At 35.6% G+C, this 22,454-nt stretch overlaps 2 protein-coding genes across 3 annotated transcripts; one reads left to right on the plus strand and one right to left on the minus strand.

The window, feature by feature from the left end:
• Positions 1 to 845: 845 nt before the first annotated feature.
• Positions 846 to 10,590, minus strand: LOC141292953 (general transcription factor 3C polypeptide 5-like). Of its 2 annotated transcripts, XM_073825001.1 has the most exons (10): positions 10,442 to 10,590; positions 9,160 to 9,358; positions 8,823 to 9,021; positions 7,991 to 8,095; positions 6,704 to 6,818; positions 6,036 to 6,116; positions 5,458 to 5,546; positions 1,435 to 1,517; positions 1,208 to 1,350; positions 846 to 1,120 (listed from the first exon to the last, which is right to left on the minus strand). In XM_073825001.1, exons 1-10 carry the CDS (start codon positions 10,482 to 10,484, stop codon positions 972 to 974), a joined length of 1,206 nt encoding a protein of 401 aa, XP_073681102.1. In that variant the 5' UTR covers positions 10,485 to 10,590; the 3' UTR covers positions 846 to 971. The 2 variants fall into 2 exon arrangements, with proteins under 2 accessions (XP_073681102.1, XP_073681101.1); XM_073825000.1 differs by having other exon boundaries at positions 846 to 1,350.
• A 2,216-nt stretch (positions 10,591 to 12,806) lies between these two features.
• LOC141292064 (uncharacterized) lies at positions 12,807 to 22,414 on the plus strand. The gene is made up of 16 exons (XM_073824029.1): positions 12,807 to 13,063; positions 14,125 to 14,791; positions 15,471 to 15,583; positions 15,715 to 15,777; positions 18,264 to 18,434; positions 18,566 to 18,699; positions 18,783 to 18,877; positions 19,173 to 19,227; positions 19,327 to 19,467; positions 19,556 to 19,729; positions 19,818 to 19,881; positions 20,404 to 20,596; positions 20,721 to 20,839; positions 21,068 to 21,446; positions 22,060 to 22,191; positions 22,304 to 22,414. Exons 1-16 carry the CDS (start codon positions 12,807 to 12,809, stop codon positions 22,412 to 22,414), a joined length of 2,868 nt encoding a protein of 955 aa, XP_073680130.1.
• Positions 22,415 to 22,454: the final 40 nt, after the last annotated feature.

Below are 22,454 nucleotides of genomic sequence, written 5' to 3' on the forward strand. Positions count from 1 at the left end.
ACTGCAACAAGTCGGTTTGCATAGGCGTCATCCCAGAAGGAAGCCTCATCTGAAGCTGGCTCACAGGAAAGCCCACAAACAGTTTGCTGAAGACAACCTGTCCAAGAGCATGAATCACTGGAACCATGTCCTGTGGTCTGATGAGACTATAAGATAAACTTGTTTGGCTCAGATGGTGTCCATCATGTGTGGCGATGTAATGGTGAGGAGTACCAAGAAAATTGGTTGGAACTAGGCTGAACAGCAGTTTTCCCAACATGATAACTATCCCAAACACACCACCAAGATGGCAACTGCCTTGCTTAGGAAGCTGAAGGTGAAGGTGATGGTGTGGCCAAGTATGTCTCCAGACCTCAACCCTATTAAGCACCTGTGGGGCAACCTCAAGCGTAAGGTAGAGAAGCACCATGTGTCTAACGTCCAGCAGCTCCGTAAGTAGTGGAAGAGGATCCCAGCAACAACCTGTGCAGCTCTGGTCAATTCCATGCCCAGGATGATTAAGCCAGTGCCAGATAACAATGGTGCTAACACAATATATTGGCACTTTGGACAAGTTCACTTAGGATGTACTCACTTTTGTTGCCAGCTATTTTGACAATAATGGCTGTATGTTGGGACAATAAATCTATACTGCTATACAAGCTGCACATTGACAACTCTAAAATATATCCAAGTTTCATTTCTAGTATTGTCCCTTGAGAAGATATACTAAAATGGTTGCTGAAACGTGAGGGGTGTACTTACTTTTGTCACATACTGTATATATATATATCATAAAACATATAAGTCATAAAACATTTCTCTTATTACTGTGTCAGATACTTTTTTGAAGAATTTACTCACACTTTATTTGACAAAACCATTTATTATCCAAACAGGAAAAAACATGTCAAACTAATTTCTATCAGCATACAAAGTTTTTTTATCTAAATATTTGCATGACAAGTGCCACAGATAAAACTAAATGGGAATTAGATGTATTCTGCAATCTCAGTTTCCATTTCGTTGTCGCTCCCATCAGAGGGTTTGTAATCTTCATCGTCATCTTCATCTTCGTCTTCCTCCTCTCCGCTGTCAACTGTTTTTGGTCTATTTCTGACAGGCTTTTGGCTGGATGAAGCTGCAATGATTAAAAAAATATATATTACAAATATTATTTGGCTTTTATGTTTAATAATAAACAATGCATTATTTTTGGGCGTTTTACCTGGCCGGTTGACTCGGACCTGTTGCTGGATCATTCCAGAGATGATATTCCTGAGCTCGTCAGCCGTATGCGGCACACACCAGCCATCTCTCTCATCACACACTTCCTCGTTCCCATCATTCTTATGAATGAGATTTTTTATTCTAAAATGAGGGGAAAAGAAGCGCTGGAGGTCAGAAGGAATGTAGTGAATGAACAAATGATGAAATGACAAGACAAATGCTTACTTTTCTACATCTAGATCACACAACTGGTAGAACATCTGGCGGTATGGAGGAAGCATTCCGTCTCGGAAAATGTAGACCGAGTCCTGGAGAGAACATTTGACAAAACTGGTTTCAAACCCTTCCTAGATATTAGTTGTTCCTCAAGGCAAAATCCACTGTGATATATGGAAGTTGTTTCTGCCACTTTTCTCAGAATTGAGATATTAACTCGTAATTTTGAGTTATAAAGGCAGAATTGCGAGATAGAAATCTTGCAATCCTGACATATGACGTCAGAATTCAGAACATAAACTTGCAATAGCCTGATATAAATTCGCAATTACGAGTTATAAAGTCAGAATTGTGAGACATAAACTCAGAATTCTGAGAAATAAACTCGCAGTTCTGAGAAATGAAGTCAGAATTCTCAGAACTCATAAATTCTGACTTTTCAAGTTTATATCTTGCATGCAATTTCAAGTTAAGTCAGAATTGTGAGATATATATTCGCAATTCTGAGAACATATCAATCTTTTTTCCCTCTCAAAATTGGACTTGAAAAAAGTCAGTATTGCGAGATACAAACTCGAATTTGTCAGTAAAAAAGTCAGAATTGCATGTTTTTCTCTCGCAATTGTGACTTTTTTTTGCAATTGTGAGTTTATATCTCACAATTCTGAGAAAAAAAGTCAGAATTGCAAGTTTTTTTTTGCAAGACTGTGTATCTCACAATTGTGATTTTCTATCTCGATTCTAAGAAAAAAAGTCAAAATTGCAAGATACAAATTCACATTTGTCAGAAAAAAAGTCAGAATTGCAAGTTTTTCTCTCACAATTCTGACTTTAATTTTAGCAATTGTCAAATCATATCTAAAAATTCTGAGGAAAAAAGTCAGAATTGCAAGGTTTTTTTGCAAGACTGTGTATCTCACAATTGTGATTTTCTATCTCGATTCTAAGAAAAAAAGTCAAAATTGCAAGATACAAATTCACATTTGTCAGAAAAAAAGTCAGAATTGCAAGTTTTTCTCAAATTTTTTATTTTAATTTTAGCAACTGTGAGTTCATATCTCAATTTGGAGAAAAAGTCAGAATTGCGAAATACAAACTCAAATTTGTCAGACAAAAAGTCAGAATTGCAAGTTTTTCTCTCACAATTCTGACTTTAATTTTAGCAATTGTCAAATCATATCTAAAAATTCTGAGAAAAAAAGTCAGAATTGCAAGTTTTTTTTGCAAGACTGTGTATCTCACAATTGTGAGTTTATATCTCGATTCTAAGAAAAAAAGTCAAAATTGCAAGATACAAATTCGCATTTGTCAGAAAAAAAGTCAGAATTGCAAGTTTTTCTCTCAAAATTTTTGATTTTAATTTTAGCAACTGTGAGTTCATATCTCAATTTGGAGAAAAAGTCCGAATTGCGAGATACAAACTCAAATTTGTCAGACAAAAAGTCCGAATTGCAAGTTTTTCTCTCACAATTTTGACTTTAATTTTAGCAATTGTCAAATCATATCTAAAAATTCTGAGAAAAAAAGTCAGAATTGCAAGATACAAACTCGTATGTGTCAGAAAAAGTCAGAATTGCTAAGAAACTGTACAACCCCTGGCAAAAAGTATGGAATCACCACACTTAGTTGTTGTTCACTAATTTTGTTTACTTCATTGCAAATAAACAAATCACAGATATGACACAAAACTGTTTTTGTTTATAAATTCAACATTGTGTATATGTGAAACATACCTCAAACTGGAAAATTATTTTCCATATCAAGTAGGGGAAAAAAATATGGAATCATTCAATGTTGAGGAAAAAAATATGGAATCATCTTGTAATTTGTATTTCTAAAAAATAACTAAACATACCTAAAATGCTAATTAGCCATCAGTTAAAACAAAGAGAGTGCTCACAGACGTTAACAAGCTGTTGAACTTGGCTAATTGTAAGGAAACATGTCCCCAACAAGAAAGCTGTCAGTTGAAATGATGGAAAGGATTATAAAACTCCTTCAAGATGGAAATCCATCATGGAGTGTGGCAAAAGAAGTTGGGTCTAAGTTGGAAATTGTTTCTAAAATTTGGTGTAAGTATTAACAAAATGGAGATCAGATCAAGGAAGACATCAAAGCGTGAAGATAGAAAACTCTAAGCAAACTGCCTTAAAAATAGAAAATGCACAACGAAACAAATGAAGAACAAATGGGCAGAAACAGGAGTCGATATGTGTGACATAACTGTAAGAAACCGGCTGAATGAAATGAGATTTACATACAGAAAGGCCAAAGGAAAACCAGCATTAACACATTAACAAAAGAAAACAAGATTAGAGTAGGCTAAAGAGAAGAAGTCATGGAGTGTGAATGATTGGATGAAAGTGATATTCAGTGATGAATCACAAATCTGCAATGGACAAGAAGATGATGCTGGATCTTTTGTCTTGTGCCATTCTAATGAAATATATAAAGATGACTGCCTGAAGAAAACGATCAAATTATCCAACTCATTTCTAATATGGGGTTGCATGTCAGGTAAAAGACCAGTGGAAATGGCAATCTTTACCTCAACAGTCAATTCACAGGTTTGCATTGTGTTGTGAACTTTTTCTTCGAGACCAGGAGACGTTTTTGGAGATCTTTGAAGCAGAAGTTTCTCTTTATTGAGATACTAGCTGTGCGTCGCTGCAGTCATCAAAAGTCGTCTCCTGGTCTCGAAGAAAAAGTTCACAACAGTTTTGGTGCCGTGACCCGGATAGAGCTCCTCACCTGAATCCAGATGGAAACTTAAAGCTCCTGACTGAATTTCTGTGCCAAGGGTTGTGAGTATCACTCTATCCAAAAGAACCGTTAAAGGCCAGTACATATAGTTATCCTCTGCGCCGTCAGAGAAGAGTTAACAGGCAGCTGTAGGGTTTAGTTAACCAAGTTATCCTCTAAAGGTGTTCTTTTAGAGATGAAAGTTATCCTCTGTTCAGGCAGGGAAGATTAACATTACGTGTTAACATTTTGTTACCCTATGTTTCGGCAGGGAAGAATTGGTTATCCTCTGTTTAGGCAGGGAAGTTTAGCATTACGTGCTAGAATTGTTTATCCTCTGTTTTCAGGCAGGGAAAGCGGATCTGTCAACCGCTATTCAAGAAAGTTGGAGCCAGCTTGATGAAGAATATTGTTTTTCATTTGTGAAGTCCATGCCCTAAAGAATTCAGGCCATCATAAACGCCAGAGGAGGAGCAACAAAGTACTAATTGTGTTTTTTGGTTAATGATTCCATAATTTTTTCCTCAACATTGAATGATTCCATACTTTTTTCCTGTACTTGATATGGAAAATTATTTTCCATTAATTAAAAGAGCTTAATCTCATTTGTTTGAGGTATGTTTCACATAGCCAGAATGTTAAATTATTAAACAAAAATAGTTTTGTGTCATTTCTGTGATTTGTTTATTTGTTATGAAGTGAAAAAAATGGATGAACAACATCTAAGTGTGGTGATTCCATACTTTTTGCCAGGGGTTGTATAATTCGTAATTGTGTTTATATCACGCAATTCTGGAAAAAAAAGTCAGAATTGTAAGAAAATGTGCAATTCTGAATTTTTTTCGAATTTCGAATTTTTTTTTTTTGACTTAGAATTGAGATATAAACTCACAATTGAGGAATAAAAATTCTGAATTGCATGATATAAACACAATTATGAGTTATATACAGTCAGAATTCCGAAAGAAAAATGTGCAATTCTGACTTTTTCTGACAAATGCGAGTGTGCATCTTGCAATTCTGACTTTTTCTCAGAATTGTGAGATAGAAACTCACCATTGCGAGTTATATAGTCAGAATTGTGAGAAAAACTTGCAATTCTAACTTTTTTCTTACAAATGCAAGTTTGTATCTTGCAATTCTGACTATTTTTCTCAGAATTGTGAGATACAAACTTACAATTGTGAATTATACAGTCAGAATTGTGAGAGAAAAACCTTTTTTTATTTTTTATTTAGTGGTGGAAATGGGATTTTATAGTGATATAATACTTAAAATAATTAAGAATACCTTTAGTAAGTACTTGGCTGTGGCAGGTTTGGGTCCTGAAGATGAAGGACTCTCCTGGGTGATGTCAGTCACACTAGCAGGTTGAGGAACTAAAGTCAAAGAAACAACCGTACAACAACCGTTGATTGTTTGCAACTATGCTATACATGCATTCAAAAGTTTAGAGTTAGCTTTTTTTTTCTTAAAGGAATTAATTACTTTAATCAAAAGTTACAATAAGGACGTTATTTCTTGAGCAGCAAATCAGCATATTAGAATGATTGCTGAAGGATCATGTGAGACTGAAGACTGAAGGAATGGCTGCTGGAAAACACCTGTTTTAAATATTGTAATAATATTTCACATTATTACTGTTTTTACTGTATTTTTGATCAAATAAATGCAGACTTTTTGAGCTTCCTTCAAAAACATTCTAAAAATCTTACTGCTTCCAAACTTCTGAATGGTAAATTTCAGAACCAAAGTCCTACTGGACTAAAGGTCAGAGAGTGGGCGGCACACGTGAACAACTAAATAGAAAGGATATAATTAACACTTTTAAGGGAACATTTTGTGCCAGACCATTTGCATCTGTGTACCTGCCCTGTTGATAGTGGTTGGGTGGCTGTAATGATAAGCACTTCTCTTGGGTTTCACTGGCATGTCATTGACACCGAATCCTATTGAGAAAAAAAAAAAATCAGTGGAATTAGGTGTATTGATATTTGCGACCTTGAACCACAAAACCAGTCCTAAGTGTAATTTTTTTTTAAATTGAGATTTATACATTGTCAAAGCTTTTCTTTGATTAATAGTTTGTAAGGATAGACTGTATTTGGATGGGATACAACTATTTGAAAATCTGCAATCTGAGTGTGCAAAAAAAATCTAAATTTTGATAAAGTCGCCTTTAAAGTTGTCCAAATTAAGTTCTTAGCAATGCATATTACTAATCAAAAATTCAGTTTTGATATATTTACAGTAAGAAATTTACAAAATATCTTCATGGAACATGATCTTTACTTAATATCCTAATGATTTATTTATTTTATTTTTTTGTGGCATAAAAAAAAAACAATCATTTTGACCCATACAATGTATTTTTGGCTACTGCAAATATACCCGTACTACCTATGACTGGTTTTGTGGTCCAGGTTCGCATTTAAAAACAGATTCTGTACACTAATAGATAGCTGTTAATAGCATTCTGGGCATGTTTTGTCCAGGAATGAATCACATTTGGAGTGTGTTTGTGTTGATCGCTCACCATGTTTCATTCCATAGCGGATCCTGAAGTCTAGAACCTGGTAGATTTTTGCTTCAGCCGTCTTTCGAGGATCGTATCCAAACCTGACCCACAAACTCCTCCATGGCCCTGTTAACTAAACACATAAAATGATATTTTAATTAATGTAATTACTATCCATAGATATTCCTTGTGCATCCTTAGGGACATTTTTGTCTTTTTCACTGTTGCTTTTGTGATCATTTTTTGCTGTGTTAAAGCAAACAGCAAAAACATATTGAAATTGTAATATATTGTACCCTCATTTACTCTCATAAATCTATTTTACACTAGGTACAAAAATTAATTACTTAAAAAAGGTCCCCATTGAAACATGGCATGTTTAGTGCAATTTAGGCATAAAATCATGCTTTCTTTTTTAATAGGCTTTAATTCTATTGGCAAGGCTTCAACATTTGTATAATTTTTTTTTTTATTTGCACTATTTTCTCAGGTATTATCTATAGATTAAATACTCGCTTTTTCTGGTTTTCTGCTTCTGCTGAACTGAATTAAATTGAAATGATATAATTATAATGTGTGGGTGTATTGGTATGTAAAAAAAATCATAAAAACCAACAGTGACATTAAGTAAACAAACTGGCATTTAAAGGGTTAAAATTTTTAAAACAAATACATTTTTGTAGTTATAATCAGGACTGATGATGGTAAAAATATCCATGTCAGTGAAAGCAGGAAAAAATATTAATTTTGTTTTTATAATTTTTTGACCTCTAAGGACCTCTTTTAAATTGATGCACAAGGAATATACAGTAGGGTCCGCATGGAAAATCTGGGAAATAAAATGTAATTTAATCCTAGAAATAAACATTTAAAAAAAAGTGACAGGTCACTAATCAAATAAATTACCTTGTGACATTGACTCTGTGAACTCAAATCGAATAAACATATTTTTTTATTTTATGCCAAACATGGAATGTATGGTTACTTCTAAATAGCCGTCAATGGAGTCGGACGCTTTTTGGCAACATGAAAGTGTAGTTACAGAATCCACCAGCAGGGGTTAACCAGCCCATATTAACCAGACAAACCTTGACCAGGCAAACAGCTAGTCCCACCCCAATCTCACACCTTTGGTTGAACCAATTCTGCTAAAACAGACCATACTAACAATTTGATAGTATCACATAATGAGTGTTTGCAGCACTAATGGCTTTTTTGGTGCAATAAACTGGGATAAAAGTCAGTATTTTAACACATCATAGTAAAGTTTATTAAACCTAGAGTTTTCTCTTTCAATCTACTCACCATGTAGTACGCCACATAAGGGAGGAGGTGCTTCATTTTCTCAGGGTGAATGTTAATGTTGGCCTTGACTGCATTGCGAGACCATATGGGCCTTTTCTCGAAGAGCTGCGGAGGCCAAAATCAAATTCATCAGTATTTCCAAATGAAATAGATTTGGAGAACAGGTGGGATTAGGATAAGACAAGGACATTTTCCCATAACATCACACCATGTTTGTCCAATAGTTGCTCAAGATGACTTTCACAGCTTTTTTAAAACACACCTTATCAAACAGTTTCTATCCTTTCACCTAGTCGTCGACCGCCCACTCCCAAGAAGCATTGAGAATTATGCAAACAAATCTCACTCTCAAACTATATATATAGATGACCATTCAAAAGTTTAGAATTTTCAATGATTTTGAAAGAAGTCTCTTATGCTCACCAAGGCTGCATATATTTACTTAGATATGTAAACATTGTGAAATATTATTGCAATTTAACATAACTGTTTTTAATTTGAATATACTTTTTAAATGTAATTTATTCCTGTGATGCAAAGCTACATTTTCAGCAGTCATTATGCTAGTTTAGTGTCACATGATCCTTCAGAAATCATACTAATATGCTGATTTAGTGCTAAAGAAACATTTCTTATTATAACAGTATAAACAGTGTTAATCTTTTGAAACAACACACACACATACACACACACACACACACACACACATATATATATATATATATATATATATATATATTGCTTTAAATTGGAAATAAAATGCTGTAATGTTGTGTTCTCCCAAAGTTGCTTGATTTAACACATAAAAACCATGTATATCCATTTTACTAACCTGTCTGAGTTGCTGCTCTGCCTTTAGATCATTAGGATGCACACAGACCTTCTTCCAGCACATCACTGCAGCTTCTAAAGGTTCTGACGGTATAGTTTTGTCATCGAAGTTGACAAAAATGGCATTGTTTGGCCGGCGAGCTCGATTCGGGGCAATGATGTGATCTTTTAGGAGAACAGACTGCATTGCTGTTTCCCTGCTGTTTATTGGAAAGGCCAACAAATATAATCAACAAATCCAAACTACCAAAGCACATAATTCTGAATCATGTGCAATAGCAGCAAGTCAGCTTTAGATTAGAGAAGGACCTGAGAATTTAGGTCCTTCTCTAGTTTACCTGTGTAATACGTCCGGTCGATAGTAATAATCCACAGGCGTATCGAGTCGAGAGAAAATGGGAGGAGGAAGGAAAAGAGGCACAGGACTGTCGTAGAATTCTTTCTTCTCGGGTTTGCGCAAAATTATCTTGTCGTACAAAGACATCTGGTTTCCATCTGGATCGTTGTGAGACGCTAGGTACTGGAAGTCAGCCATTCCTGAAGAATCAAAGGTTAGAATGTGTGATTATTGAAGAGACAGTCCACTAAAAAATAGAAAGTCTTATGTAATTTCAAACCGGAATGACCTTCTTTACAGAATTATCCTTTTAAGACCCCATGAAATCAAAACTGAAGTTCCAAAAGTAAAACTGAATACATGTAGCATATAATTAGAAGAATATATTTATATTTAGTTACACTAGCAGTCAAAAGTTTTTGAACAGTAAGATTTTAATGGTTTTTAAAGAAGTCTCTTTTGCTCACCAAGCCTGCATTTATTTGATCTAAAGCACTGCAAAAACAGTAACATTTTGAAATATTTTTAGTATTTAAAATAACTGATTTCTATTTGAATTTAAAAATGTAATTTATTCCTGTGATTTCAAAGCTGATTTTTTTAGCATTGTTACTCCAGTCTTTAGTGTCACATGATCCTTCAGAAATCATTTTAATATTCTGATTTGCAGCTCAAAAACATTTATTATTATGTTGAAAACAGCTGAGTAGAATTTCGTTCAGGTTTCTTTAAAGAATAGAAATATTCAGAAGAACAGCATTTATCTATAATAGAAATCTTTTGTAACATTATAAATGTCTTTATCATCACTTTTGATCAAGTTAAAGCATCCTTGTTAAATAAAAGTATTAATTTTTATAATATTTATCCCCCCCAAAAAGTGTATAATGTTTTATTTTCAATAAATGCTAATCTTTCTATTCATCAAAGAATCCTGAAAAAAATATTAGAATAATTTTCATGTGACACTGAAGACTGAAGTAATGATGCAATGCATGAAAATTCAGCTTTGATCACAGGAATTAATTACATTTTAAAATATATTCAAATAGAAACCAGTTATTTTAAATAGTAAAAATATTTCACAATATTACTGCTTTTGCTGTCATTTGAATCAAATAAATGCAGGCTTGGTGAGCAGAAGAGACTTTAAAAACATTAAAAATCTTACTGTTCAAAAACTTTTGACTGGTAGTGTAATTCATTGTGTTACTTGCTATTTCAAATCCTGCAACAACATTTTAAAATAATAATAAAATTCTCCTAATAGGTGACTTTTATACCTTGAAATTTATACGTGGTTCCAATAAGTCCCACTATCTCCATGCTGATTTGGGTTTCTGCACTGTTTCCTTTGCGGGTTCTGCGGCGCACTCTGAGCAGCAGGTTGGTGGAGGAATAGCGGTTTCCATAAGCAGGATGGCAGAACGGATCCTTCGGCCGAAAACGGAGTTCGAGTCTTTTAGAAGAATCCGAATATGTCTGTTCAGAAAAAACTTAGGTTAAAATACAATCCATTATAACACTCAATACACACACAAGAAAAGTTTGAGGTCAGTAAAATATTCTTTTACAGAAATTATTTATTTATTCAGCCAGAATGCATTCAAATGGATCAAAATTGATATTAAAGACACTTACAATGTGGAAAATATCTCAAATCTCAAATAAAAGCTTTTCTTATTGACTTTATGTTCATCAAAAAAACCTAAAAAGGGGTTTCCACAAATATATTAAGCAGCTCAACTTTTTTCAGCATTGATAATCCAAAAAATCCAAAAAAATCCAAATTAAGCAGCAAATCCGCTTAAGACTTAAGTAATGATGCTGAAAATTCAGCTTTGCAATCAAAAATGAATTACATTTACGTTTAAAAATATATTAAAACAGAAATCAACCATGTTAAATTGCAATATTTGATTACAATATGATTGTTTTAAATGGTAATACATCTCATATTTATTATTACTGCGGAGAAAAAAAGTGTAATTAAATGTAAATTGTTTAAAAATGTGCATCTTAATTGCATTCACGCATTTAAACAAGACTTATTCATTAAATTACATACTTAAAAACTAAAAGAGATATCGCAATAGCAACAATTACTTTACAGTAATTAGTTACACATTCATAAGCAATTTGAAGACTAATGTAAGTCACATTAGTCATCTACAAATCAACATTTCTGCAACATACAGTAACAACAATTAACAGTCTTAATCATGTATCTACTCCATTTCAAGCAGAATCTGATCACCTTGGACACTCCCACTTCGCCTCCAATGCTTTCCAGCATTGTGTTCACATTGTTGACGACTGCTGGGTATTCAACACACACTAAACTAGTGTCAGACAGAGCCAATGTTGCTGTATTGCCTGAAACAACAACTGTCTCCTGGCTTTCTCCTGTGTTTCTCATATCAGTGCCGGACGAAGCAGAATTGCTTGTACTCGGCGGTTCCATTTTAAACGATTTTTGTTCTACGCTTATGTATAAGGAATAAACATCTTTTGAATTGTGTATTTCTATGACAGATTGTCTTAGTAAACAACAGCATGCAGAGGAACGGGTCCGCTTGTGTGAATCATCCGGGTGGAACCGCAAGTCAGGAGAAGAAACGTTCGTTCCGAGTCTTACAGTGCGCAATCTGCGCATGCCCAGTAACAACTAGCAAGCATGGAGGACGAGAGCCGCTGAAGATCTTACTATAAATTAAAATCATCCTGGATTACCAAATAAAGTAAGCTTTTGACATTATCACGGTTTTAAACTCATTGTGATGTTGTAGAAAGTAACGCTGCTGTATTAAACCGACCAGCAAATGAGGTTGGACAGGACTCTGTCAATGGCCAGTCGAAAAGAAAAACATTTTGAAATTTTGCACAAAATCAAAGTACTTGTTTACAAGAGCAGTTTGTTTCGAGTAGCTGTGAACTAAATGTTTGTCCCTTGGAATGAGAAATGAAAATTCGATTTAAACAAGCACGTAAATGTTTTAAAAAGAGTTGATGCAATAAACTGAAATGTTGTAAACATCACTAACGTTACATGATGTTGTTTTTTGTTATTATTGATTTAAGATACATATGATACCCTGGACCACAAAATCAGCCATAAAGGCCAATTCTGCTATTAAAAGCTGAATAAATAGGCTTTCAATTGGTGTATGGTTTGTTAGGATAGAACAATATTTGATTGAGAAAATCGCCTTTAAAGTTGTCCAAATGAAGTTCTTAGCAATGCATATTACTTATCAGAAATTAAGCTTTGATATATTTACGTTAGGAAATTTAGAAAATATCTTCATGGAACACAATCTTTATTCAATATCCTAATGATTTCTGGAATAAAAGAAAAATGTATTATTTTGACCCTTACAATGTATTTTTGGCTATTGCTACAAATATACCTGTGCTACTTAAGACTGATTTTGTGGTCCATGGTCTATTACTTTTAATCGAATTTGGGACTTAAAATGACCACCTTCAACTGTCAAAAATAATTTAAGACCCGTGGAAAGACTTTTGGCTGGCATGACAGTACTTACAATAAACTGAACTGAGTTAACTAAAGTCTGTTATTATCTCTGAACTTTATATATTTATATATTTTTTTCTATATATGCTTTTTCCTCTAAACAGAGAAACATGATACGGAGATCGAGAATCAGCGTTCGTCCCAATGTAAAGCCTGCAGGCCGAGCTCAGACAGCTTCTCGAGATGCGTCTGTAGATAATGTTCAGCCTCCTCAGGCTTCTTCTGACTTTTCTCCATGTGAGGGGTCAGAGGTCACAGCTGAGAAGTTGAAGACTCCCCCGCCTATTGCACCTTTGGAGCGGACCAATGAGGACGTGTCTCAGAACAGCTGTCCTAGTGACAAGTTGGAGACTAATAAACATGGAGAGTGAGTCTGACACCTTCAATTTAATAAACATCAATTACATTTAATTAAAGAGTGATTTTGTATGTTGCTTTATTTAGAATCATGCAATTGGAATAAATAATCAGGGTACTTCATTCACACATATATGTTTATGCATATACACTACCAGTCAAAAGATTTATAATGGTTTTTTTAAAGAAGTCTCTTTTTAATTATTTTTAGTATTTAAAATAACTGTTTTCTATTTGAATATATTTAAAAAGTTATTTTATTCCTGTGATTTCAAAGCTGAATTTTTATCATCATCACTCCAGTCACATGATCCTTCAGAAATCCTTCTAACATTCAGATTTGCTGCTCAAAAAACATTCATGTTATTATGTTGAAAACAGCAGAGTATATTTTTTTCAGGTTTCTTTGATTAATAGAAAGTTCAAAAGAACAGCATTTTTGACATAGAAATCTTTTGTAACATTATAAATGTCTTTATTATCACTTTTGATCAATTTAAAGCATCCTTGCTAAATAAAAGTATTAATTTTGTAGTAGTTTCTTTTTTTTTTTTTTCAAAAAAGTCCAAGCTTTTAAATGGTGTAGGTAGAATATAATGTTATAAACGCTTTTTATTTTAGATAAATGCTGATCTTTGGATCTTTCTATTCATTGAAGAATCCTGAACAAATTTACTCAACTGTTCTAAATATTGATAAAAATAATAATAATAATAATAATAATAATACATGTTTCTTGAACAGCTAATCAGCATATTAGAATGATTAGAGTAGACTCGAGTAATGATGCTGAAAATTTAGCGTTGATCACAATTATAAATTACATTTTAAAATGTATTCAAATAGAAAATGGTTGTTTTAAATAGTAAAAATATTTCAAAATTCTGTTTTTGCTTTTTTATCAAATAAATGCAGGCTTGGTGAGCAGAACAACTTCTTTGAAAAACATTTAAAAACTTACTGTTCAAAAATTCTCTATTATATTTTGCATAAGTATGAATGTTTTTTTAATGTCTATGGTTTGAAAAAAGAAATTGCCTGTTTAATCACTGATTCTTTGTTTTGCAACAGGGATGCAGCATCTAAAAGTTCTGATGCCCAGGATTCAACAAGCACCTCTGCGACTTCTGGCCCACAGAGGAGGAAACGCTTCACAGCTCTGCCAAACCTGGCCAAACCACGAGCCTCCTCAGCCCCCTCGAGGACTCCTAAATCCCCTGTAAAACCAGTAACACCCAGTGAATCTAAAACCTCAACCCCCACTGAAGAGTCTTCCCATCAGGTACCTGAACCCGTCAACAACCCCAAGCTTCCTAGAAGACGGAGACCTTCTGAAGGAGGCAGACAGGCCAAGGTTCAGCCCATCCCTGCAACCCCGCTGCAGAATGACCGAGAGACAGATATGCAAGAGGATGGGGGATTGGAGGACACTCCTGTGCTGTTGACCATCCAGCAAGGACAGTCCAAACATCCCCTTATAAATTCCAAACCGGATACCATTTTGGTGCATGAAAAGCCTTCTGCGGTGAAAGACGTGGTTGTACAACAGGAGAGTGATTCTGGGCCACCTCCGGACCAAAGCCAATTGGATCTGTTAAGAGAAAGACTTAATAAAGTTAAGACACCATCGAAGATTCTCAAATCCTTGAAAACTCTAAATGACCCAGCAGACATGGTCAGGTTAGCTCAAGCAAGGAAACTTCGGGAGCTTCTTAAAAAAGAAATGAACAAGCAAAAGGTGTGTATGTGATTTATAACATTAGTGCGTTGTCTGTTGTGTAAAGAAAAAAGAGGTATTGGAATTGTTTTCAACTATATATATATATATATATATATATATATATATATATATATATATATATATATATATACATACATACATACATACATACATACATACAGTCAAACCAAAATTTATTCAGACACCTTCATCATTTCTCACATCACAGTCTATTCTCTATAGTTTAGAAAATGGTATTAAAATATGACAAGAACTTGAGAGTTAAACTGTCGGAACAAATTGAACTTGATAATGTCAGATCACTTTGGTGCCAAATTTACTGGTAGTCCACTGTATGAATATTTTTTGGGTGTAATATGTCACAGTGTACTTTATTTTGCTATCCTCACTTACATAAATTAAATATAGTGTCCTACACCCAGTAGTAAAATATATAAACAATTAAATCTGGTGTCTGAATAATTTATATATATATAATATGAACAATGTTTTATATATGAACCTTATTCTTGGTATAGATAAAGTTTAGTTCCAGACTAAATAGGATTTTCATTGAATTACAATTTTACTCAGTGCTGTTTGATCCTGTCATATGTTGGTACACTTTATGTGGAACTACTAAGGGAAATATTTCAGTTCTTTTGATATGTTACTGTCCACTAATGCTTAAATCTAGGAAGACAAGAAGAAACCCAAGATTGGAATCAAAGAACGCAAGGCACCTAAAGATCACACCAAAATGACAATGAGAGAGCTGATCTACTACCTCCCTGATTCCAACCCAATGAAGTATGTGATGTTCTTAATTCCTCTGTGTGTTTCAGATGTTCATGTAAACAGAAATGGAGATTTTGGATTTGTGATGCATGTAACAGTGTGTACAGAGATTATGACAAACTCTGTCTTGTTTTTCTACACAGATCTTTCACAGAAGAGGAGCAGAAAGCATCAGAGACATTATTAGATGATGCTTCTACACTAACGTAAGCCTGATCACTCTGTATATCACCTGATAGAACATATATATACAGTGGGGAAAATAATTATTTGATCCCCTGCTGATTTTGTACTTTGCCCACTGACAAAGCCAGTCTATAATTTTAATGGTAGGTTTATTTTAGTATCGCGTAGCCAGACCTTCAGGCTGACGGCTGAAGGTCTGGAATTCATGGCAGCTTTCATTGGCCAAGGCCCGCCCATAAGGCCATTTGACCGATATGTCAAACAACCAATCACAGTTTGTTTTGTTCAGTGTCACGTTTCAGTGCGTGGAAATCTGGTCAAATTCAACTAATCAGATGACGACTTCGACATTCCTGAAATGTTTCCAGTTAAGTGTACCATATGCATCAGACGTTTAGCCAGCGTTCCGTGGGTGTGACGTCTGAGGCTGAGACTAGGTTTATTTTAACAGTGAGAGACAGAATAACAACGCATTTCAAAAAAGTTATAAATGAATTTGCATTTTAATGAGTGAAATAAGTATTTGATCCCCTATCAGTCAGCAAGATTTTTGGCTCCCAGGTGTTTTTATACAGATAACAAACTGAGTGCTCCTAATCTCAGTTTGTTACCTGTATGAAAGACACCTGTCCACCGAAGCATTCAATCAATAAGATTCCATACTCTCCACCATGGCCAAGACCAAAGAGCTGTCCAAGGATGTCAGGGACAAGGTTGTAGACCTACACAAGGCTGGAATGGGCTACAAGACCATCGCCAAGCAGCTTGGTGTGAAGGTGACACCAGTTGATGAATTATTATTTGTAAATGGAAGAAACACAAAATAACTGTCAATCTCCTTTGGTCTGGGGCTCCATTTAAGATCTCACCTCATTGGAGTTTCAATGATCATGAGTACCGTGAGGAATCAGTCCAGAACTACATGGGAGGATCTTGTCAATCATCTCAAGACAGCTAGGACCGTAGTCATAGTCACCAAGAAAACAATTGGTAACACACTATGCCGTGAAGGACTGAAATCCTGCAGTGCCCACAAGGTCCCCCTGCTCAAGAACCACATGTACGGGTCTAAAGTTTGCCAGTGAACATCTGAATGATTCAGAGGAGAACTGAGTGAAAGTGTTGTGGTCAGATGAGACCAAAATCGAGCTCTTTGGCACCGACACAGCTTGCCGTGTTTGGAGAAGGAGGAATGCTGCCTATGACCCCCAAGAATACCATCTCTACCATCAAACCTGGAGGTGGAGACATTATGCTTTGGGGGTATTTTTCTACTATGGGTACAGGACAACTACACCGCATCAAAGGGACAATGGACAGGGCCATGCACCATCAGGGCCAGGGCATTGAAAATTAGTTGTGGTTGGGTACAGCCAAGGCAACAAAGGAGTGACTCAAGAAGAAGCACATTTAGGTCCTAGAGTGCCCGAGCCAGTCTCCAGACCTTAATACCATAGAAGATCTGTGGAGGGAGCTGAAGGTTTGAGTTGCCAAACATCAGCCTCAACCTTAACGACTTGGAGAGGATCTGCAAAGAGGAGTGGGACAAAATCCTTCCTAAGATGTGTACAATCTTGGAAACATCGGACCTCTGTGATTGTTTTGCGAAAGGTTTAATTATTTGTTTCCCTCATTAAAATGCAAATTAATTTATAACTATTTTGAAATGCATTTCACTTGTTATTTTTGTTTTATCTCTCACTGTTAAAATAAACCTACCATTAACTTATAGACTGATCATTTCCTTATCAGTTGGCAAATGTACAAAATCAGCAGGGGATCATTATTTTCCCTAGCCTAGAATCTAGATGCGCCCCTAGCGGCAGCAAATTACATTTGCTTCCAAGGGCAGTCTAGTAACTCTCCGTTCACTTGAGATTTCCAAAAATCCAAAATCGACCGGGCCAATCACGAGTCGGTGGGCGGGTTTAACATGATGACGACTGACCTGCGACCATAAGTTCCGTCAGTCTATGGTTCCGTCAGACGTTCTCTGGTTCCGTGAATTACGCGTGAGAGAGAGAGCGATGGCTGCTGCTAGCGAACAACTTTTTTTCGAATCGGCTTTGGCCGCCACTCTGAAAGACTTTAAGCTTTTCACAAGAAAATGCACTGAGGTCGTTCTTACAAAAGAAGGATGTATATTTGGAGTTGACTACGTCCAGAGCCATACATACTCTCTGTATGGCTCTGACTACGTCTCCTCCTTCGTTGCTCTGATTGGTTGTAGCGCTATCCTATTGCGTGGAGAAGGAGTTTGAAAGACAACCGTTTATCCCGCCCCTCCGGTTGAGCGCTGTCTATGGAGAGTGCCCAGACCCTACATTTATGTGGGTCTGGCTTGTCAGGCTATATTTTCCCCATTCTACCACTGAGACACAGGTTTTCAAAATGTTTTCTCATTTATGATTTCGAATGCATGTAAATAAACTTTTTTCAATTCTTATTTTGTCCTAAAATGCTTTATTAAGTTAAACTCTCATCAAAATGTCTTGTTTTTCTGTAGGTCTTCTAATATTCCAGCTGCTCCATCAGTTCAGGAGACGTTGGTAGAAGATGCTGTTCATGAGGAAGATGAGGAAAGAATGGAAGAAACCCAGCCAGTGGAGGAAGAGCCTCTTCTAGTGCCTAGGGTGAAGGTGGCGGAGGATGGCTCTCTGATTATAGATGAGGAGAGGTCAGTGGCACTTTTTTCCCCCTGAGCTGCTCATCGTACAGAAACATAGTCTAGAAAGAAGGGAAATCATTTTTAGTAGAAGTAAAGGGGAATTTCCTATGCCAAACAGCTTTTTGTTTTGTTATGTGTAGTTTAACAGTCCAGGTGACGAGGGCAAATGGACCCAATCCGGCAGAAGACAGAGATCCTATATTTGAACGTGGGTCTACCACAACCTACTCCAGCTTTAGGAAGGGCACCTACACCAAACCCTGGTCTAATGGAGGTCAGAAGTCAGTCAAAATGGACATCTTAAACCAAAGTGTGCTGTACTTTTGATTGATATAGGATCTTTTTTGACCATTCCAGAGACTGAAATGTTTTACCTGGCTATCAGCATGGTGGGGACAGACTTCTCCATGATTAGTCAGCTGTTTCCACATCGAGCTCGAATGGAGATTAAGGTGGTCACAATATCTTTGTATTTCGTGCTCTAAGCACTTGCATACTTAATAATGTATCTAATTTCACCATCTACACTATGGATTTAAAGTTTGGTGTTTTTGAATGTTCTCTAATTAAAATTGAAAATAAAAGTTTTCTATTTCAGTATTTGTTAGAATGTAATTTATTCCTGTGATGCAAAGCTGAATTTTCAGCATCGTTACTCTAGTCTTCAGGGTCACATCATCCTTCAGAAATCATCGCAAAATGCTGATTTGCTGATCTTATTACCATCTTGTTCTCTTATTCCTTCAGAACAAGTTCAAGAAAGAGGAGAGAAATAACTCATGGAGAATAGATAAAGCTTTCAGTAAGTGACCTCTAACTTTTGAAAATGAAATTGGCTTCTCATTAAATTATGTATTAAGACACTTGGTTGAAAATGAAGTAAACTGAAGTACTTTTTCAGAGGAGAAGCGGCGTTTGGATCTGGATTTCTTCAAAACTTTTATGGAGCAGATCTTAAAAGATGAAGAAAATAAGAAAAGCAAAAACAAAAGGCTTGTCAAGTTGGCTAAAGCGCAGAGGAGAGTCCAAAGGAAAGTGAGAGGTCAGTATTTTTAACTTGAAGTCTCTCTATCTGTTTGTGATTACATTTTTTGGACAAGTTCTCATGCATACTCTATTTTCTGTTGCAGCGACTAAAAGTAGGGAAATCGATTCTTCAACGGATTCAGAGAGCGATGTGGTGGCTGGAGAAAAGGAGAATGAAGACCTCTCAAATGATGGAGGAAGTGATACCACTCCAAAGAAACGTAGAAGAAGAGATATGAATACGCCAGAGAGGACAATCAAGAGGACAAATGGAGAGGGTATGCAAGGAACAGTGGGCAAAAAACAAGCCCTATATAAAAGCCTGGTTTTATTGTAATTTTAATGTATTTGTAAAATATTTTGTAGCTGCAATAGATGATCCTGAGGACTGTGAAAATCTTGCTTCTGATGGCCAGTCACAAGATGACAGGTAAGAATTATCCCAGATATATTACCGAAAGGTATGATATCTCACATTATTTAAAATTTGAAGGTGCATTACTACCATTCAAAGGTTTGGGGTGAGTTAGATTTTTTTTTTCAATCTAAAGTGTTTGACAGACGTTTCTTCTTCTCACCAGTAATACAAAAATATTGTGAAATAAATAACAATTAAAAAAAAGTTGAGTTTTCATCAGCCTTTACTCCAGTCTTCAGTGTCATATGAGCTTTCAGAAATCTAATATGCTGAATTGGTGTTCAAGAAAAATTATTACCAATGTTGAACACAGTTTTGCTGCCTTTTTGTAAAAAATCATGATTATGTTCTTTCATGATTCTTTGATGAATTAAAAGTTCAAAAGAACAGCATTTAAAAAAAAAAATCTTTGGCAAATAAAAGTATTGATTTATTTAAAAAGAAAAATCTTACTGACCCCAGCCTTTTGAACAGTAATGTAATTTCTGCACTACTAGTTCAAATGTAATTGATACAGTTATAACACTATTAGAGGGCTGAAAGTGAAACTTTCTCTAGCAGATACAAGAGTCCTGCTATTAAACCAGCTCAGCTCAAGGGTCGACCCCAGAGACCGATCCCGAACCTCAGCCGTAAATGGGGGAATAGGCGCCCATTGCCCAAAGGCAATGTCCAAGAGGACGGAACCTCAGCTGGGGAAGAGAGTAAAACGGACAAGTCCCCCAAGGTGACATTTTAAGCTGTTTGATGCCATAGTTTTATGTTAATTTGTGTATTAATGTACAAAGTCAGTTATACACTTATGTAATTTTTGTTTCATCTGACAAAATTGTATAATTCACTCTTTTTAGGTGCCTTCACCCTCTACAAAAGAGAAGAAGCAGTCTACAGTTCTTCTTGAATTGGAAGATTTAGAGGAAGAACCTGACCTGACTGCTGTACAAGAACAGATATTCAATAAACCAACCAGGTAAGTGTGACAATCTTTAGACAATTTTAATTTCCATTTAGGGATAGCTATTATATATTGTTGTAGTATTTATTAAAGTTTTGAATTAGGCTTTTATATTTTGAGTTTTTTACAATTTTGTTTTCAGGTTTAAACAATGCTTTTTATCTTTAATGTATCTTTATTTTAAGTTTAAGTACTTCTTATCTTATTTATCTTCAACATATTTTTTCTGGTATTTCTATTTAGGTCAGGAAGGATCCCTAAGCTCTCTCAGCATGTGATTCAGGCAGCGGCAGAGGAAGAAGAAGAGGAGGATGAGCTTTCCGATCTTCCTGTGTCTTCCAAAGTTCGTGGTCAGGGCATCAAGGCACGGAGATCTAAATTAAAACCAGGTCCCAGATTAAAACAGGGCATGCCTAGGAGGGGGAAATCTAGACTGGTGACCCTACTGGCCTCTGGCACAGAAGATGATGAGGAGGAGGAGGAAGAAGAGGAAGTAGAAGAATGTGCCCTGAGCCAGGAAGAATTTCCTTCAAATCCTGAAGAGGAAAACCAGGCGTTTGTGCCAAGGAGTCTACGCCCTATACTGTCTGTTAATTCAGAGGTGGTAGAAACTGTGGAAGAGGTATGTTTATGTATTGTCATAAGATAAAGGACCCAAGTTGGACCACCTTCATCACATTTTATTGCCATTAGTGTGTTTGTTCAATTCATAACTCCCCTGCTTGAGCCTCAAGTTTTTCTTTTTTGCATATGGTTATAGTTAGTTTTCATAGAATTATATTACATTCTTGTACTTGTGTTGAATATGTTTCTGGCCAAAGTGATGTTCATTTATGATCCTGGAACACAAAACCAATCAAAGCTGAATAAATACAGTATTTGGCCGAGATACAACTAATTTGAGAATCTGGAACCAGAGGGTGCAAAAAAAATCTAAATATTGAGAAAATCGCCTTTAAAGTTGACCAAATGAAGTTCTTAGCAATGCATTATACTAATCAAGAATTATGTTTTGATATATTTATTGTAAGAAATTTACAGAATATTAAGATTAAGAAAAATCGATAAGTTTGACGCTACAAATATACCCATGCTGCTTAAGACTGGTTTTGTGGTCACATTTTTGTTTTGCCATTTTGTTTGTACTAATTTCTGCATGTCATATCATAAACTTACAACCTTCCTACATTTTCTTGTCCTTCCCTCTTTTGTCACTCATTCCCATTGGCTCCCAGCTGGACATTTCTGGGAATGTGTCTGATATCCTGGGCACTTCCCAGAATGTTTTGTGCCCCGAGTTGTCAGATGAGCAGGCTATAGTGCCTGCTGGTCCTGTCCCTTGTGATCACCAGTTGGACCTGCTTGTTGTAAGTCTCCCCAACATCATCTCTGTCCCTTGTCACATCTGACACTTCCTCTGTTTCTGTTTCCTCTGTATTTAATGAGATGGTACTAATTTGTGTCTGATTTGTTTTGAAGGATGTCATTGAGTTCCTTGACCCAGACCACATGGAGGGTAGGGGAAAATTCTCTCAAGCTTGCAAACATGGAAAAGCAAATGATCTGATAAACGAAAGAACTGCCACATGAATTATTATTTGGATTAACCTACAGGTTCCACAAATTCTTT

This window comes from Garra rufa, chromosome 19, assembly GCF_049309525.1.
Source record: "Garra rufa chromosome 19, GarRuf1.0, whole genome shotgun sequence".
Taxonomy (NCBI): domain Eukaryota; kingdom Metazoa; phylum Chordata; class Actinopteri; order Cypriniformes; family Cyprinidae; genus Garra; species Garra rufa.

What these genes read in the sequence shown, in the direction of transcription:
- LOC141292953 (XM_073825000.1), bottom strand. Translation starts at nt 10,484, where the DNA reads ATGGAGATAGTGGGACTTATTGGAACCACGTATAAATTTCAAG. An exon ending in CTTATGTGGCGTACTACATG is followed by an intron (nt 6,819 to 7,990) that starts GTGAGTAGATTG and finishes TTATGTGTTTAG; the next exon opens with TTAACAGGGCCATGGAGGAG. An exon ending in TGTGATCTAGATGTAGAAAA is followed by an intron (nt 1,351 to 1,434) that starts GTAAGCATTTGT and finishes CCCTCATTTTAG; the next exon opens with AATAAAAAATCTCATTCATA.
- LOC141292064 (XM_073824029.1), top strand. Translation starts at nt 12,807, where the DNA reads ATGATACGGAGATCGAGAATCAGCGTTCGTCCCAATGTAAAGCCTGCA. An exon ending in GATGATGCTTCTACACTAAC is followed by an intron (nt 15,778 to 18,263) that starts GTAAGCCTGATC and finishes GTTTTTCTGTAG; the next exon opens with GTCTTCTAATATTCCAGCTG. An exon ending in GGCCAGTCACAAGATGACAG is followed by an intron (nt 19,882 to 20,403) that starts GTAAGAATTATC and finishes ACACTATTAGAG; the next exon opens with GGCTGAAAGTGAAACTTTCT.